General features: G+C 34.6%; 1 protein-coding gene across 1 annotated transcript in view; it reads right to left on the reverse strand.

Annotated features, from left to right (window-relative positions):
• Positions 1-2,780: 2,780 nt before the first annotated feature.
• The window catches only part of LOC149542122 (general transcription and DNA repair factor IIH helicase/translocase subunit XPB1-like), a 58,899-nt gene continuing 42,678 nt past the window's right edge, over positions 2,781-19,001 (reverse strand). Inside the window, exons 19-21 of the mRNA XM_089797165.1 lie at positions 3,606-3,689; positions 3,349-3,491; positions 2,781-3,237 (exon numbers count right to left, since the gene is read on the reverse strand). Of these exons, the coding sequence (XP_089653291.1) occupies positions 3,141-3,237; positions 3,349-3,491; positions 3,606-3,689 (324 nt within the window). The 3' untranslated portion in view covers positions 2,781-3,140. The remainder of the gene's footprint in view (positions 3,238-3,348; positions 3,492-3,605; positions 3,690-19,001) is intronic.

Raw genomic sequence — 19,001 nt, forward strand, 5'->3', positions numbered from 1 at the left:
TCAAAAACAATGTATTGATGCTTCAAAAGCAAGTTCCTTCCTTATTCTATCTTTCTCCAACCCCAAATTTGAATTTGAGATCACATATTTATGTCTTACAATCACATTGTAACTTATTAACTGACCATAACTACCTTTTTTCTTTACAAAACATGTTGCAATTTGACAACTTTACAGCTTGGCAATTTTGACAATTTGACATCTTTGCATGAAACTTTTCAAAATGAATGATTATAATTGGTCAAAAATGACCTTATTAACATGAAACAACCAAAAACAAGATAAAACTCAAACTTCGCCTCGTGTAGGCATTAAGTCTTGATGGTTCTCCTACACAATTTTCCCTTTTTTTAAGGATATATGTCCATGTAAGCAAAGTTGGCTCTAAACCACATAAAATGACGATGAGATCAAATATGTGAACATATGGTCCTTTAACAAGTTTATGTCCATGAAAGCAAAGTTGGCTCTAAACCACATAAAATGACAATGAGATCAAATATGTGAACCTATGGTCCTTTAACAGGGCTCGCCTTCTTATTTCTTCAATCTTCTCTCTGGGTTTTTTTCCACTATTTATGCACCCTTATGAGAAAATTATGTTTCCTTTCTCCTTTGGCTCTTTCTGTTCCATAAATAACCAAGCCACCCCTTTGCAAAGTTTGGATGACGTCAAGGAAAAGGGGTGTAAAGGCACTCTAAAGCTAGAAGTTCATATTTATAACAATATCTCTATATAAAGGAAATGCTTTCCCAGACCATAAGTTGTTCCCTTTATGCACCTATAAAATCTAAAATTATGAGGTTCAAAAGAAAAATTCTATATTTACAACCATTCATATTCCAAACATAGTTAAGGACCCCTAGACCTCAAGTGACCTCTATACTATAAAACATTCATTTGTGGATTTCAACATTTTGCAATGAGTAATCATGTCAATATTCACTAGATATGTGTGGTATCCTTAAGAAGAGCAACACAATGCATATTAGATGCTAAATTGGAATGAACAATGAGATACATGTTTCATAAACAAGCCACCACTCTTAAGAGACCAAGATCTTTGGAAAACTTGGTCTCTTTCTTGTTTAACAAAGAAAGCCAATAATTGTCCTTTTAAGTGTCAGTAAAGTTCTACAACTATAGGTTTTTTATACAACCATACGTTTTTTTAATTCTTGGACCTCAAAATCAAAGACTACTTGACCGAAAAACCTCTTATAATGTGGCATATTTGTGCAGGAGCGTCCTTGAGCAGTTAGCAATCTTGCATCACCTAAAAAAGATTTCCTTTTTATTTGACTGTATTCTACTCCAGGGGGGTAGTTTTTTGTGGTTTAGGAAGTGATCAGTTAGCAATCTTGCATCACCCAAAAAAGATTTCCTTTCTATTTGACTGAATTCTACTCCAGGTGGGCAGTTTTTTGTGGTCTAGGAAGTGATCGTGATCATCCCAATGGGCTCGTTATCTTATGTATATCCTTGTGTTCTAGGCATCTAGGAGATCCTATGTCTAGTTTTGCAACACAATCTGATGTTTTTTTGGATAAAGATTAGTTATGATTGGTATGGTCCTATATTTTCTTTTTGTTCTTGTTTCCAGGTCTGCAAGAGCTAGCTTGCGATGAAGTTTTGCACTCTGGGAAGCTTAATGGTGCATTGATCCGTCTGCTTGTACATGTGGCCGACTTCCATGTATGATCACACATCATGGTATATTTATTTGAGGGTTTTCTTATGGATTTGAGTCCTGGCCTATATTATTCTAATATGTTTTGTTTTATCTTGGAGATTGTTGATCAAATAAGGTAACTTTGTGGTTGGCGATCTTGTGTTTAAGTAGGTTGAAAATTGTTGTTTAAAGACAGCATAGGTAAATAGTAGAAGCAAGTAGACCGGTATAGTGAAGATCCAGAATAAGACTTACCTTAGTAACGAGGCATGTCTATTGAAAGACTGCTCTTGCAGGCCAACTTGATGAAAAATGAAGTTCATTGTTCCATATTTTTTGGTGTACTTGATTAAAATTGAAGTTCATTGTTCCATATTTGCTGGTGTTGTTTATTGTCTCGTTTTGTCATTTCCGATGTGTAATCTCAAGCTGCAAGGTTGGACATCTCCATAGGGGATTTCTCTCGTCTCGACTACATAACATATGACAACCTATTCTCTAATTCTTTGATGGCATATTTGATTCTAGGCAGGTCTTCCATGCAATGTAATAGGTGTTTTCCTTCCTTGTAGTGAAGATCTTCATATTTTGTAATTGGATGAAGATCTTCATATTTTGTCTACAAGGGTGGAGTGGAGAAGACCAGAAGATGATCGAGAGATCTCAAAACATTGGTAGATGCAAGTGAGAGTTTCATGCGAAAATACCCTTCATGGAACAATTTGGCCATGACCTGTACAAGGCTCTGGAATTTTCTTCATTGACATGAATAGGGCAAGTAAAAAATTTGTTATTCAAGAATAAATCAGTCTACAGGTGATTGTTCCCTGAACTTATACCTCAAGGAAAAAGCTTGAACCAAGTGCATGTGAAAGAGGAAAAAAACAGATTGAAAAGGTTCTTAACGAAGCTTTCAATGTTTTCATAAAATTAGCTTCTGGAATTCTGTCTTCCCCTGCATCAAAGTAAAACTTACTCCTGAAAAATACTTTAATAGCCCTTATGCAAAAATCCAGAATTAAAAAAAAAAAAGTTGAAGAAAATATATGTTGTCCACCATAAATAAAATCTTTCAGACAAATTATGTATACATTATATGGTCATATATGATGCACCAGTCGTATAACTTAAATATTAAATTCAACTTTCTCTTCAATGTCAAGTACAAAAAATCAATAATGCAATTGATAGCTTATGATTTGAACATAAGTAGATGTTGATGCATATGATTTATGATATTATTTAACATTAAAAATTATGTAAACATCAGTAGGCAAGAGAATGCTTCTTTCAAGCCTTCAAGACAATGGGAGATACAGGAGCAAGACTAGAAAGAAGATGGCTGCAGTCAGCTAATTCTGAATATGGATCAGTTGCTGTTTATTCCCATACAAGAATGCCAAAAGCAATCCCTTCCCACCATTTTGCATGTCCACTAAATTTGATATTTAGTTTTACTTTTCAACTTCAGCCAAAACGTTTCTTGAATAGATTATGTCTCTTATTTGGATCTTTAGGCTTGAGTTTGTTTTGACCATGTCCTCCTTGCTTTCCTCGCCCAGTGCTGAAAATTAGTTATACATATCAGACTTCCATCGCTGGATACTCAAGGATAGAAGCCAGAAATTTTGGGACAATGAAAACAAGAAAGCACTGAATATGCTTTGACTAATACCTGTATTCCATGTACACCATGCCATGAGCTCCAGACATAGCACTCATTGAGCCTACTGAACGACGAGCCTTTAGTAGAGTAATATCATCAGCATCCTCTTCTAATTGTTCCAAACCAACTGCATCATCTCCGGCAGTCAAGACCTGAAAAGGCAGGCAAGTAATTTTATAGAATGAGATTGTTGATCAGGAAATGACTGGTTACCAATTGCCTCTTTTCACCTTTTTCATTCAATTGACAAGTAACTAGACACTTGCCTTTGTGAGAAGCTGCATTTGATCATCTTTGCTGTGATAACTCAAATCTGCTCCTGTGTCTGGAGGTGGAAGGCTCGTAATGACCTGTATGCATGGAATCAAACACTTGTATTAAATGAAAAACAAAAATATCTATTACAGGTAAAATCAATTTATCAAAAAAAGATTTTAGGTTGGCACTGTTTAACATTTTCAAAATTATAAATACTATTAGGCAATGATAAAAGATTAAGTTGAGAGATGAATAACTCAAGCTAGATATTAGATCCTTCGCATTTGAGATTCAGATTATTGATAGCTACGGATTGATGCAAGGAAGGTCTGTTGAAGATTGTAGCTGTGATAGATATCTTTATCTCTGATCTTGCTATATGTTGAAATAAAGATAATATTGTGTCAAAAGCTGGAGAATGTATTTATGATACTATTAGAGATAATATTATTTGCAGAGACGTGTCATGCAAAGAGTCATATTTATGATAATATTTGAGATAATATTATTTGGAGAGATGTGTCATGCGAAGAGTAATGTTTGGAAACATGAAGTGTCTTGTATTTGGAATTTAAAGAGACCTTGGAGTCTAATATGAACAGTCTCTCAACTTAATATATATTTGATTGCTCTGATATAACATATCAAGTGAAAGCATTGTACTTGAACTTTTTTTTTTTTTTATAATCAATAAAAGAGATATTTTCTGGTGTGGCTGAGTTTTTCCACTTCAAGTGGACAGATTTTCCCAGGATTATCTCTTGCATATTTCTTTTGTGCTTCTTTATTCTACTTTTCTTATTGTTGTTTATCATTATTTTCTAGACAAAACATTAACATGTATCAGAGCTTGATTTAGATAACAGCAAATAAAGGAATGTTGAATTTTGAGTAGCTGCTAGAAAGATCTTCCTTCCTGATCGTATATTTCAGAAATTTTTGTTTGATTTCCTTTACTCCTTGCTTTTTTATACAGATTGACAAAGTCATGCTGAGTTTATCTCTTCCTTGGTCTGCAGTGCTATTTTGTCCGGCTGCTGTAGCTCTTCTTATTAATATTTATTTTATGCTTCCTTATGTGCCATTCCTTCTTTTACTCATTACCTCCGAGTAATTTGTTATTGCTCTTGGGCCTGATGCTGTTGCAAAGCACATGGTATCATGGATTCATCATGAGTGGAGTGACTTGTCTTCACGGGCACCCCTTGCATAGTATGTTGACACTTCATGATTCTTGATCACCCTAAATGCTTTGAACTGTGGTCATGATTGTAACAGCTCTCTCCTTGTTTCCATGGTGGAGACCATTTGTTTCTTGGAAGTCTTCACAGGATGAGCCCATGACAAGGAAAAGAGACTTTGGATGGCATATCAGGGTTCTGTGTTAGAATTGATGAACACGTCTGTATTTTAAATTTTTATATCTGTTATCACCATTTATTTGTTTTTGTGCTGTGCCTTATTATCATTCATCATTCATTTTATGTGTTGCTTCTTCAAGTTAGGTATAGCATGATCTGGCACCATGGTTCCTTTCTATTCCATGTGGGGAGCACTCGTGTTACACCATCCAACGATTCTTTGAATGTTGCAGCAGTCTCTTCATATTTGGAGGTGATTCATATTAATAATGTTCTGCACTTCTTTATCATGTGTTATTGTATTCCATGAAAGGAGATCATTGTGCTCAATTGTACAAGTGCTTCATTTTCTTTAGTGGCGCATGGTGCGTTGATCATACAAAGATTTTTACAGACTGTTGTGTATGCAGGTTTTATTATTCTTGTGTCTGGAGAATAAGTTTTCTACATATTAAGTGCAGAAATTGTAATGTCACCTTCGTGAATAAAATTTAATAATAGGTTGTAATATAATTTATTATTAAATTATTATAAGTATTAGTATAATAGACAGGATATAATTTATTAATTCATATGGAACAAAATATTATTAGATTCATTTGTCTAGTATAATAATACCACCAATCGCAACTTCGGGTGCAATGGATACACCGAAGAAATATAAAAGATCAATAAAAAAAACAATTGTTATATTCTTTTGAATATAGTTGTGCAACTAATAACGTCCAAAACCTCTCAATTAGGAAGATAATTAATTTCTATTATCATAAACCATGTCAAAAGCATTTAATACAAAATATTGAAACAACCCTAACCCTCATAATCACATAAACCAAAATCATTATCCTAATTCTAACCCAAATAAAAATCACAATTTATCCAAAAGACTAACCATATTCCTAATCAATATTCAAACATAAAAATGATACTGACTATAATGTAACTCATCTCCGTAACCATAATTTTAACTCTGAACCATATTTACAACTCTAACCCCAACTCTAACCTCAACCCTAATCCTAAATAATCATAACCCAAACTCCAAACCTAATCCTAACTGTAATAACCCGAAGTGGTTATAACTTCATCCAACACCGAATTCTTTTATAATTTAGTTGTTTGAGATTTCGTCAAACACTTTGCAAGCAAGCTCTGATACCTCTATAATAAAACTTGTTGGCTCTCAAACAATCCTTGCTGAAGAATTGATTTCTTTTTTATGTTTTTGAGATTTTACAATTTTGATACAACAATATAGCCGCAAAATAGAAGATATTGCAATAATACTTTCAACTCAAATATTGGGATATCACATAGAGAATATACAGCTGAAAAAATCCAAATTTCAATATTAACTTAGATACTGAGTATTTTCACAAAATACCGACCCAGTTAATAAAAAATCTCTTATTCTCTAAATTAACAATACCTAGAAAAATTAAATGTTACAATCCATGAACTTACATGTAAGACATGCCTTGAAACCCTCTGAAATGAAGACTAGCAGCAGCAAATTAATTATTCAACCAACAATTGCAACTACAAATATGGAAAATGCTGCTCCCAAAGTGTAGGAAAAAAATAATGCCTAGCAGCAAATATAAATATGGGCTCAACCAACTCCAAATTAACCAGCGCACAATTTAATATAATAATTTCCATGAATCCCTTCACAAATCAGTCAAAACCCAATCTCTCCTTAGCCATGGCAAAAACAGTAGGAGGAATGGAAAATTGTTTAGCTTAGCACAATTTGCAAGATTAATCCTCAGAGAATAATTCACAATACTTCAGCTATGAATTACCAGGCAATCTAAACCCTTATACTTCAGCAAGGGCGCAAACTCTAGACTTAGATTTGTCACAAAGACAAAAAGAGTGAATAAGATAATCAAATAATCAAATGTTTTACTCATCAAATGAGCTCATATTTATAATCTCCAAATGACCCAAGGTTTCCCAAATGCAACTTCACTTAAGAACCTTCTTCAACACAATATTAAAATATAACAAAGTGCCATATAATATAATTATTAATTACTTTTGGATCCCGAAAATGACCTTTTCCACCATAACCTAATATTTTGACACTCAAGTCCACTGTTTCTTGTGCCCACAATTAAAAACTTTTCATCCCGGTTCCAACGAGCTATGATACTAAGGTGACCAACATTAAACACTAACAAAATTAGCAACCTCAATGTATTTAGATGAATAATAATAATAATTCATCCGTCTTGCGAAAACAATTGACTAAGCATTAGAATCAAAATCTGACAACACCAAAGTGATCTTGATGGTGAAAGACAATGAATGAACCTGACGAGGTGACTTACTATAAATAGACGCTCCCTCCAAGATTCTTGGAGCCCAAACCGAAAGCCCGAAATAAAAACTGAGAGCATCATCCAACTCCTCTGACTCAACTAAGCTCATTGGAACCAACAAATTGTCTTGTTATAAATAGAGAGTCCCTCAAACGGAGCCAAACACACCATAGCCTACTGGAAAGCCTATAACCACATAACTAAGACCCTCAAATCCCATTATCAACTCACGAGGGTCACAATGGTTAACTGACCTAGCCAACTGTAGGAACCTACTAAAAATGGGGACATTACAATCCTCCCTCCCTAAGATTGCTTGTCCCCAAGCAATCCCGAAGCAAAATGAACATCACAATCCACCTAGATCCCAAAGGCAGAATTGTGTACTATCCCTGATATGTACAAGCAACTCTTGTAGCACCAACACCCAAATAACGAACATTAACATCAAAATAATCTGAAAACTGACCCAAGGCACCGATGAAGGCAACAACCCATCGGAACTCAACCCAACTGAAATACCAACTTTGTCAACACCTGAGTCCCCATCAAACTGATACTCACACCCAACTACACTATGGAGATAGTAACAACCATAGGTACCTAAAACACTACCACCAACTCCAACCTCTACCAAACTGTCTTGGGTGTGTAGATACTACAAGGGGTCTAATTTGCAGCTATCAATCCCATCTGCAAAAGATGGTGCTAACCCATCCCATGGTGGATGGTATGAAACTAGAGCCAACCCACACCGACATGAAACCAAATTCTCTACCTGTGGGTCAAAATAAAAGTGATGAGCACTCCTCATAGTGCAATGTCGATAAAAACTTCTAATCTCTGTCAAGGGCTCATCAATATCAGTTTGCGAATCAGAAGGTGGCTCCAATCTCTGACTCTGAACTACTCGTTGAGTAGGATCCTGGGTAATCTTCTCAGCAAACCCAACCTCAAAATCCCTATGGGGAAGCATAATAGACAGAGTCTCTACAATCTTTCCCACCAACCTCTTAATGGCATGAGAGCCTCAAATGAGTGTACCCTAAGACACTCTGTATGAATCGTCCTACATGTTACACTCACATTATTCTTTGCTCTTAAGGTCAATTATTTTGTCCAAGTGAAAGTTAAAGTTGAAGTTGAAGTTGAAGTTTCCTAAGTTCAACTTCAAGTTCAAGTTCTGTCCGAGGTCATAAAAAGGTCACAGTCTTTATGATGATAGTATTTCAGTCGAAAATATGTGAAACTTGAACTTAAACTTGAATGTTCCTAAGTTCAACTTCAAGTTGAAGGTCTGACTGATGGAATATTTTGGTCAAATAACTAACTCTCTACAAGTAAATTCCTTTAAAGATCATCAAACGCGAGCCTTTGAAAAAGTTGAAAGGCAGCATCCCAAGTTCAAGTTGAACTCAAACTTGAACCAAAGATTTCAAAGTTCAACTTCAACTTCAAGTTCGAATCCAACTCCAAGACCAAGTTTCAATTTTCAAAAGTATCAGTTCAAGCTCAAAATGCAAGATCACAAGTGGAGATTCAAAGAATAGGTGACTCAAAGTTCATCACTACTCAGATCCAATTTCAGGTTTTGAACATGCAAAGTTCATGGTTCAAGGTCCAAGAATTCAATTCAAGAATCAGAGTTCAGATTTGAAAGCCAGAACAAATGTTGCAAATGTGTGATCCAAAGTTCCCAAATATCTATTTTGTATCAAACTGAGCTTTCCCCTCTTTTTCAGTAAAATTGCATATTAATTTCCCCTATGAAGCTTGTGTTCAAGAACATCAATAAATGGGGAATGACATTTGAAGTTCATAATAGGAATCCAATGGATGTTATGAAATGGTTTCATTTAAAAATTGAGGTCGGATTCATGATGATCATGACATGGTCGGTATAGAACCAACATTGGGACTATAGTGTTATCTTTCCTATTCACATATGGAAAATTTGGAGTTGAAGTTGAACCTTAGGGTCAGTTCAACTTCAAGTTCAGAATTTGAAAGGTCATTTTGTTATGCATAAAATACAAAGAAGATGTGATGTTATAAGTTGCTCAGAAGACCAAGATCCAAGGCCAAAAGAGGGTGGTGGTTAATGACATGTAAAACAAGGAAGCTCCAACATGTGATTCATGTGCAGGTATTGGTGTATATATTGTTATAAGTTTTAATACAGCCTGTAACCACAGATTTATGTCCACATAAAAAATAATAGTCACCATGCAGAAGGCGTAACTCTCAGTTCCACCGTTGGATCTTATTGAATTTTTGATATGTTGTCAAAAATCAAGTTTTCTATATCTTCACCGGAGCGATCTTCGAAGTTTGCTCAAGGTCAAAAGTTATAATGGACTGTATGCAGTTATGTCAACATACTAGCAAATACAAATGTGCTGCAGTTAAAAAAAAGAGTCATGTTGCGGGACCCACAGCTTTTAATCCGACCGTTGGATTGAGCTGAATTTCGGATATGTTTGAAAAAACCTAATTATCTAAATTCTCTCCAAGCCGTTTTGTAAAAATCATTACGGATCAAAAGTTATGATTGTTTAAGTGCAGCAGTATATAAATTGTCAATGACAGTCACAAATGCTGACAACACTTCTTCACCGTGACGTGGCATCACACCCTGGGAGGTTTCGAGGATTATAATGATTTTTGGTTTAAAAGAATAAACCATTACATTGAGTAAATCCTTATGATTTTTTTAAATATCTTTTGTGAACTTTTGTGGAGGGATTTTCATCACCGATAGTCAATTTGTCATAAGTGTGAAGGAATTTATTTAAGTATAAAAACAGTTCCAAGAATTGGTTATTGTAACTGATAACCATCTACACGAAAGAGATAAATAAGCCAACGGAAGAAAGAATAGGGGTTCTTCTTTCTGGTCTACAAGTTCTACAGCTGCTACAAGGGAAAGACAATTCTATTTTGTAATAGGGAAAAGAAGAGATTTATTTTGTTTTACTGTGCTTTGATTTGATTTGCAAGACCAGGCTAATCCTATGGTTATGCTGTTATGTATTTGAAATGTAGGAAGTTGTCAGATTTTGGAGTCTAAAGTGTGAATTTCTTAGACTGATGTTGATTATGCAGTCACTTTTGTCTCATTTTAAATGCAGTCTTTGCATAGTTATTCGTTGTTTGTGAAACAAAGAAATCTTCCTTCCATTTTCTCTGTAATAAGAAAGATCAGGCAAGTAGTCTTGTGGTTGCTTGCTCATCTTTCTTCTTCTATACAGTTTATAAATCTAGAAATCGCATTCATTTCATGTCTGAAAACCTTAAGTACATTCAGGTTAAAGGTACATCCTATCATTTAAATTCATTGCAAATCTATAAATGAGGGAGCTATACCTCTTAATTCAGAGGATAGTTATCAATCAATGATAACTGATCCAACTGTTAGTACTTTTTGTTCTTCTTTTCAGGCATATTGACTTATTATTTACATTTCTTGTTTAAGGACAAATCTATTCGCTAACACTACACATCCCAACTCTCCAAAAGATACTCCATGAAAGACACTATGCAGTAGAAATTATATGTGGAAGCATCAACCTGCTCCCCTGCAACCCACAATTGATCCCTCTAAAAATGTGGCACAATGGTACCAACTGTATGAAATGAAGAAATAGATCCGCTTCGGGCGAAAGGAAGCAAATCACCATGAGAGCTCGTCTCCCTTGATGCTCTCACTCCTCTGTACCTACTGCACCCATATGTTGAATGGATGTGTCAGCCACATCATCACGTCCCTCATCCCCAACTGTGGAAGAAAACTCACCACCAACCACAATATGTAACTGAACAAGGTCTGGGGCTGGTGTACATTATACCCACTCTAACTCCACTGTAACCTCATCCAACTATAACTAACTGTTGAAGAGCCAATTGAGTATACTGAAGAGAGTCCACAGTAACCTCAAGCTCTTGGATGAGCTCAACTACCTCCTCTTTCCCTAACAACGTCTCATAACAGGTGCTACCCCACTCTAGAAGGTACTCCCTATCAATAACTAACTGAGAGTAACTATGCTTCAAGATCCTAACAGCCTCTAGAAGCGCATGAACCTCTGCCAGGGAAAGACTACTATCACCATGCTCATCTGACACAGGAGCACCTCAACCAGATGTAGCTAGCATTTGATGAATAGCATCATAATGCTCAAGAGCTGAAGAAATGTCACTATCACTCACCTTCAGCTGATAAGTCACATGATGCCTCTATAACCCATGACACCTATGCAAGCTCTCTATTTCACTAACAACACTGTGATAAGAAACTGAATCAGAACTGCCCACCACAAGATCGCTCATACATGTGCTATCATCCTCGCACAACTCTACATCCGAGATACAACTACTATGTACCTCAACAAACTCCTCATCCGAAGAAATGGAAGCCCTCACAATATCAATCTCCGCGCATGTCTTAGCTTCCACCTCAATAGTAAGATCATGTAAAGATCAATTCTATGACCCATCCAAAAACTCCTCGGAGTCATCACCCAATATCTGACGAGGGGTGTCATACCCAGTACAGCTCATAGCATTATCAAACAAATCATCAAAGGTGTCCATACTATCTGCATCCCCCCACCTGATAGAGCCTCAACTGTCGTCCCCTGACTCTACACACATGACTCTATGTCAGGCTATGAATCAATAATGCTAGAGCATGAACCCACATCTACTGACTCTACTGTAACATCCAAATCACCAACATCATAGCTGGGTGACTCCATACATGCATCTGTCCCACCTGAGGAAGCAACTACCTCCTACACTGGAGCAACACTATGACAGCTCACATACAAATCTCCAATAATAATCCCCTCCTCCAGAGAGTATGAAGTATCAGTAATAACAACTACATCAATTGTCTCTACACTAACTACAACAACTCTGGGAGCCACAACCCGTCGAAGCTCAGTGTCGCTATCCTCCGTTGCCATTGACGCAATCACATATCCTTGCAAAATAAGTCCATTAATACTGCGGATAGGACTAGCAAGTGTCATACTAAATATAGGTACATTTGCATCATAGACACCTGTTGAGAAAAACTCAAGCCTCCTCGCCAACCTTCCAAAGGCGAAAACCATATACTTTGTTGTCCTCTCAACTGTCCCTGGCTTCAACAAGCTCTCCGCCATCGTCTGTTGATAAAGCTTACGTTTCTCCATACTCTCCTACAAATCATTCATTTTCGTGCTAAGTTCCTCATTACTCCACCAACTTCTAGAACTGTCAATCCTCCTATGTCTATCCATGGCTAAAAAATGCTCGACTACTGATCACTCCAAATATAAGAGCAAATCTGAAATAAAATAAAATAAAATTTCCTACCCCTCACGATGGCAGGAAACCGCTCTGATACCACTTTAACAACTACAACCAGTTATAACTTCATCCAACACCAAATTCTTTTATAATTCAGTTGTTTGACATTTCGTCAAACACTTTGCAAGCAACCTCTAATACCACTATAATTAAACCTGTTGGCTCTCAAACAATTTGTGCTGAAGAATTGATTTCTTTTTTTGTTTTTAAGATTTTGCAATTTTTGATACAACAATATAATAGCAAAATATATTGCAATAATAATTTCAATGCAAATATTTGGATATTACATAGGGAATATACAGCTGAAAAATTTCAGATTTCAATATCAACTTAGATACTGAGTATTTTCACAAAATACCAACAACCCAGTTAATAAAATATCCCCTATTATCAAAATTAACAATACCCAAAAAAATTAAAAGTTAAAAAAATTAGAAGTTACAATCCATGAACTTACATGAAAGACATGCCTTGAAACCCTGTGAAATGAAAACTAGCAGCAGCAAATTAATTCTTCAACCAACAAATGCAACTACAAATGTGGAAAACGCTGCTCCCAAAGTGTAGGAAGAAAATAATGCCTAGCAAAAAATATAAATATGGGCTCAACCAACTCCAAATTAACTAGCGCACAATTTAACATAATAATTCCCATGAATCCCTTCACAAATCAGTCAAACCCCAATCTCTCCTTAGCCACAGCAAAAACAGTAGAATGGCAAATTGTTTACCTTAGCACAATTTGCAAAATTAATCCTCAGAGAATAATTCACAATACTTAAATTGTGAATTACCAGGCAATCCAAACCCTTATACTTCAGCAAGGGCGCAAACTCCAAACTCAAAAATGTCACAAAGACAACAAGTGCAAAAAAGATAATCAAATAATCAGATGCTTTACTCATCAAATGAGCTCATATTTATAATCTCCAAATGACCCAAAGTTTCCCAAATGCAACTTCACTTAAGAACCTTCCTCAACACAATATTAAAATTTAAAATATAACAAAGTGCTATATAATATAATTATTAATTACTTTTGGCTCCCAAAAATGACCTTTTCCACCATAACTTAATATTTTGACACTCAAGGCCACTATTTATTGTGCCCATGATTTAAAACTTTTCATCCCAATCCCAACAAGCTATGATAGTAAGGTGGCCAACATTAAACACCAACAAAAATAGCAACCTCAACGTATTTAGATGAATAATAATAATTCACCCGTCTTGCGAAAACAACTGAAGAAGCATAAGAATCGAAATCTGACAAGACCAAAGTGATCATGATGGTGAAAAACAATAAATGAACTTGACGGGGTGACTTACTATAAATAGACGCTCCCTCCAAGATTCTTGGAGCCCAAATCGGAAGCCCAAAAAAAAAATTGAGAGCATCATCTAACTCCTCTAATTCAATCGAGCTCATTGAAACCAACAAATTAACTTACTATAAATAGTAAGTCCCTCAAATGGAGCCAAACACACCATAGGCTACTGGAAAGCCTATAAACACACAACTGAGACCCTCAAATCCCACTGTCAACTCAGGAGGGTCCCGATGGTAAACTGACCTAGCCAGTTGCAGGAACCTGCTAAAAATGGGGACATTTCACTAACTTTGACCTTGGCATAAACCTAAACTTTGAATCTAAATATTAACTCTTAGGAAAACCATAACCTTAACCCTAAAATATAATTGTAACCCAAACCCTAAAATATATCCTAACTGAAAACCTACCTCTAATCATGATAATAACCATGACACCGGATAGAATGACTCTATAAATATACAAAGTGTTTAGAAAGAAGAAAATAAAAATAAAATAAAAGAAGACAATAAATTATTGATCATTGTGAATAATTAATGGTAAGGCTAAAGAAAGTAGAAAACAAATGTCATTTGTGTCAAAATAAAGCTCTATCTTGATCTTTAACTTGTTAATTGTAGTTTTAAATATGTCATTTTCCACTTCAAATCAAATGTATTACAATCCAAACAAAAAGGTAAACCATAAATACATTTTTAAATTTATTTTGATACCATCCAAAATTAAATATATATTTAATATCTCTATTGCAAAAATATGATATAACATAATAAATATATTATGTTTACCAAAAGTATTTGTGTTTGTAAGAAATCTTGAATTATCTCAACATCTCAATCATCTTAGACATCTAACAAACATAGAACATTGATCTCAAATATCTAATTATAGATTTCAAACAATAAAATATTTTCAACATAATATATGTAACAAATAATTATAAGTATAAAATAAAATAAATCATATTACTTTAAATATTTTTCTCCATAAAATATACACCCTTCTCATAATTCTTCAATAAAACTTAATCTCCAATCTTCCTCAGCATTCTATATTCAATTTGAAAAAACAAATCAAATTAAATATTCTCCAATGCATCTAGGCCACCTCGAGGGCAAAAATATCTCTCGTATTTTAAATTGGTTTTCCCTAAAAATTGATATACCCATAATAAAGATTTCTTTTGCTTAACTTTAAAAAATGCATATTGATGGAATCACATTTCATCTATTTTATGAGTTTATAAAGTCACTAATAATGATGTACAATGATTTTGTTTTAGAAAATAAATAACATTAAAAGACTAAGCTATTATAGCAGGAAATCGTGTTTATATTCAAACTCCCCCTACTTTATCATCATCCAACATGTCCTTGCTCAATAAAATGAGAGAAGGAACATGTAAACTTAAAAAGGAAAGATAGATAGTTAATAAATAGATTTTTAACCTCCACGAGCCTAAGAATAGCCTATGGGACAGCCTTCTGACTAAACCAGCTTTAGTAATTCAGATCTTTTTTGTGCAAGTTGATGATGAGCCCCCCTAACTTCTCATTGTACTCGTTTAATAATTTGTGCCAAGATCTTCCAGATATAATATCCATAAATTTGAACCTAATGTCCTTGTACGCATCACATTCTAACATTAAGTGTTGTTCCGTTTCCACCTTCCTAGTGTTGCAAAACATGCAAATTATCTCTTCCCAAGACTCTTTTAGCCTCTTCCATCGACCGGTCTCAGATCGGAGTTGATAAGAGTTGGTTTTGAGCTGTGCAATGAGACTTTTAGCTCTCCAAGAAATGTTGGCGCCTACGTATGCCTTTAGGAGTTGATCACATGTGAGGTTGAACCCGCTGATATAATAAGCTTTTTTCCTTCCAAGTCCATTACTCCAAATCTTCTTATAGAATTTTTCCATAACAAAGAGTTTTTAAATGTATACAAAAGAATGAATGTCACCATGAGTATTTATGAAAAATGCAAGTGGATCATTATAAAAGGATAGTTGAAAGCAAACAACAAATGATCGCAAATAGAAGACATGGGCTATAATTATGCCTTGTCATGTGTTGCCCACATATGTGGGGTAAGATATTAACATCAAAATAAAAGAAAAATGCAGACAATTGGGATTGTTTCAATCGTCTTGCATTCTTTATTAAGCATTTTAATAAACATTTGATGTGCTTTTGAAGTTCTGAAACTTTAGTATAGGTATGCCTTTGGTGTAATTATAACTAATATAATCTTTCCTTATATATAATAATAAAAGTTATATTATTAACAAAGAGTAATACGAAAATAAAAAATATTATTGAAGTAAATAGATAGTTGATAATACCATAATCACAATTTCAATAATCAAAATAAATAGATTCATTTATCATTAAATACAATGCTATGAAATATAGCTTAATATAACAATATGTTACTCATAATTTTTTTAATACAATATAATTTATCATTAAACATGATATAATAATATAATAATATAAATAAAATAATCATTGATAAAATTAAAACATTAAATATCAATAAATGAAGAAGTTCCTAATTGCTAATAATAGATTATAGTTTAAAAAGCCAAGAATTGAGTGATGGTATTATGCTATTAGGACATTCCATTTGCTATCCCTTTTATCAAGAACTAGTTCACTCGTATTAAAGAGGTTTTGGGGAAAACATTATTATCGTTGTCACTATAGTCTCAATGGATTATACTAAATTTGATTTGGATGAAGTCATATTGCGCACTCAAAGGTAACCTAGCACAAGAGGCTTCAATCAATATCTACAAAAATTATGTTACAAATTGGATGCGAACTATTATAGATAGTTGCATACATATTACCATATACTATTTGAGCTTGATCCCCATAAGAGAAATGTAGTGATTTAACATTGATAGCCAAGGAAAATGATTCATGGTCAATTAGTCAATAAAAAATAAAGCAATATAATAAGCAATAGGTATGTCCCTTCAACATATCTCGTCGATCAAACAAACAACGTATAAGAGGCCGGATAAAAGAATTCAATCAACTAAATATGGAGAACAATTTAAAAAAATAAAAGATTCTTGGAGATATTTAGGGAAGGAGCGACTTCAAAAAAACCATTAAATTCTTTGACCCAGCAAACTCATACTAACGATAAACTAGTTTTGGAAGAGCCACATATACAGTCCTAGTCAGGTTCAAGCGTATCACATTTGTGCTTAATTGACAAAAATAATTATTGTGGAAACATTAGAGATATCTAAATTGAATGATAACTTAGTGTGCGGGTTTAATTTTGTTTTGAAAACTTGTTCTACGAATCATTTTTTGTTCTAGTTCTTAAGTATCAAACACATAGTGTGGACACCCGAGGGGGAGACCTAACTTGGGTTAGACAAGAACATATGATTATGTATTCATGACTAAAATTCTTGATTAGGCTAATACTATAATCATAAATTTGTTGAAGATAGGTAAATTTGTTTCCATGGGAACCTCAATACCTTCGACATTTGTGAGCTTGAATCTTTTCTACAGCATCTTCAAATTATACTCCTTGTCAATGGGCCCTTGGTCTATTGGTGAAGTTGAATGGCACACAAAGAGCCCACCAGGGATCAATTCTTGCTGAGTGCATGGCGCCGAGATCATAAGGGATGGGGCTGAGATAGTGCCCCGAGTGATTTTGACGACGTGGATGCCCCTCAGTGATTGCCTCTAAGCTAAAGAGGTTTCAAGCATGTGCGAGCCCGTATCAAGTTCCTAAATTGTCTTCGTAGTGGCCTTTGTTGGTTGGTAGCTCATAGGCTTCATGCCTTGCTGGGTTGCCTCGTAGGTCTGAACCCTCAATATATATATATATATATTACTCCTTGAAAAAAAACATTGCCAGAGTTAATACTTGGTCAGAAAAGTATTAGTGCTTGTGTAGGAATGAGGTAAGAACAATGTATATTGATGGCATCGCAACAACCTTCGTTGTTTGACTTTGGACTAAAGGATAAGAGTAGCAATTGTTGGTGGCACAATAGAGTCCTGGGGTGTTAGCCATTATTTGTTGGCTCCGTCAGTACTTAGCAACATATTAAGAAGTTAAAGTAAAAGGGCACATATTGGAAGATAGTGGTAAGGGGTATTACAAGTAATGAGATACAATAGTACATTTGAAGGCCAAAGGAATGAAATAAGAAGTTGCTTTTGGAGCAATTTATCATTGAAAGGCACATATATTGTAATGATCTTCTAATTATGGCATTTGGGCAAAGTTAAAAAGCAAGAATTTAATAGTATGAGTGCGAGAAGTTGAAGTGGTCGTCTCGTCTCCATATTCCTTATTATCCTAACAAGGGACATCGTTGCTACACTATTATTTTTGTATAAGGTCTGTCAAGAAAAGTTTTATGTGTGCGACCTATTCTTATTGAATATTGTATCTGTGAGATGTTTAAAGAATGTTACATTTGTTGGATTTTGAGCCCAGAAAATTTAGATGATAAATAGCAATAAGGAAAGCATAAAACAAATACAAAATACATCAGAATATATCTTGGGAAAATCCCTCTAAAATAAAGGGAAAAGCCCAACCACCCCAGCAAAAGATTTCCTTTACTGGTAATAAAAATAAATTCAAGTGTACAATGTGTTTCCCTTGAAGCGATATATATAACATAAGGAGAGGGTCTTCACATTCTAACCGAAGGTCTCTATAATTTCCCAAAACAATATTCCTTATTTTCAAATACCACTCTTTGTATTTCCATGCCTCAACGCATGTTGAAAGACACATCTTTATATTTAATATTACAATTTAATCATTAAGTGTCCTCTTTAGCTAAAGGTGACCATAATGATAATAGCGTCCATATTTCTAGAGATAAAAGATATCTATCACAGCTACCATCTCCAACAACATTCTATAATTACCTAATAAGAGTCATTGTGTCCATTTAGTTGGCTAGTATATTTGACTTTATATAATTTTCCTTTTGCTAAAGTGGCATAAGAGCAAGCCCAATTAGGTGGATGAT

This window comes from Cupressus sempervirens, chromosome 8, assembly GCF_028749045.1.
Source record: "Cupressus sempervirens isolate cs-2001-9-10 chromosome 8, ASM2874904v1, whole genome shotgun sequence".
Lineage (NCBI taxonomy): Eukaryota > Viridiplantae > Streptophyta > Pinopsida > Cupressales > Cupressaceae > Cupressus > Cupressus sempervirens.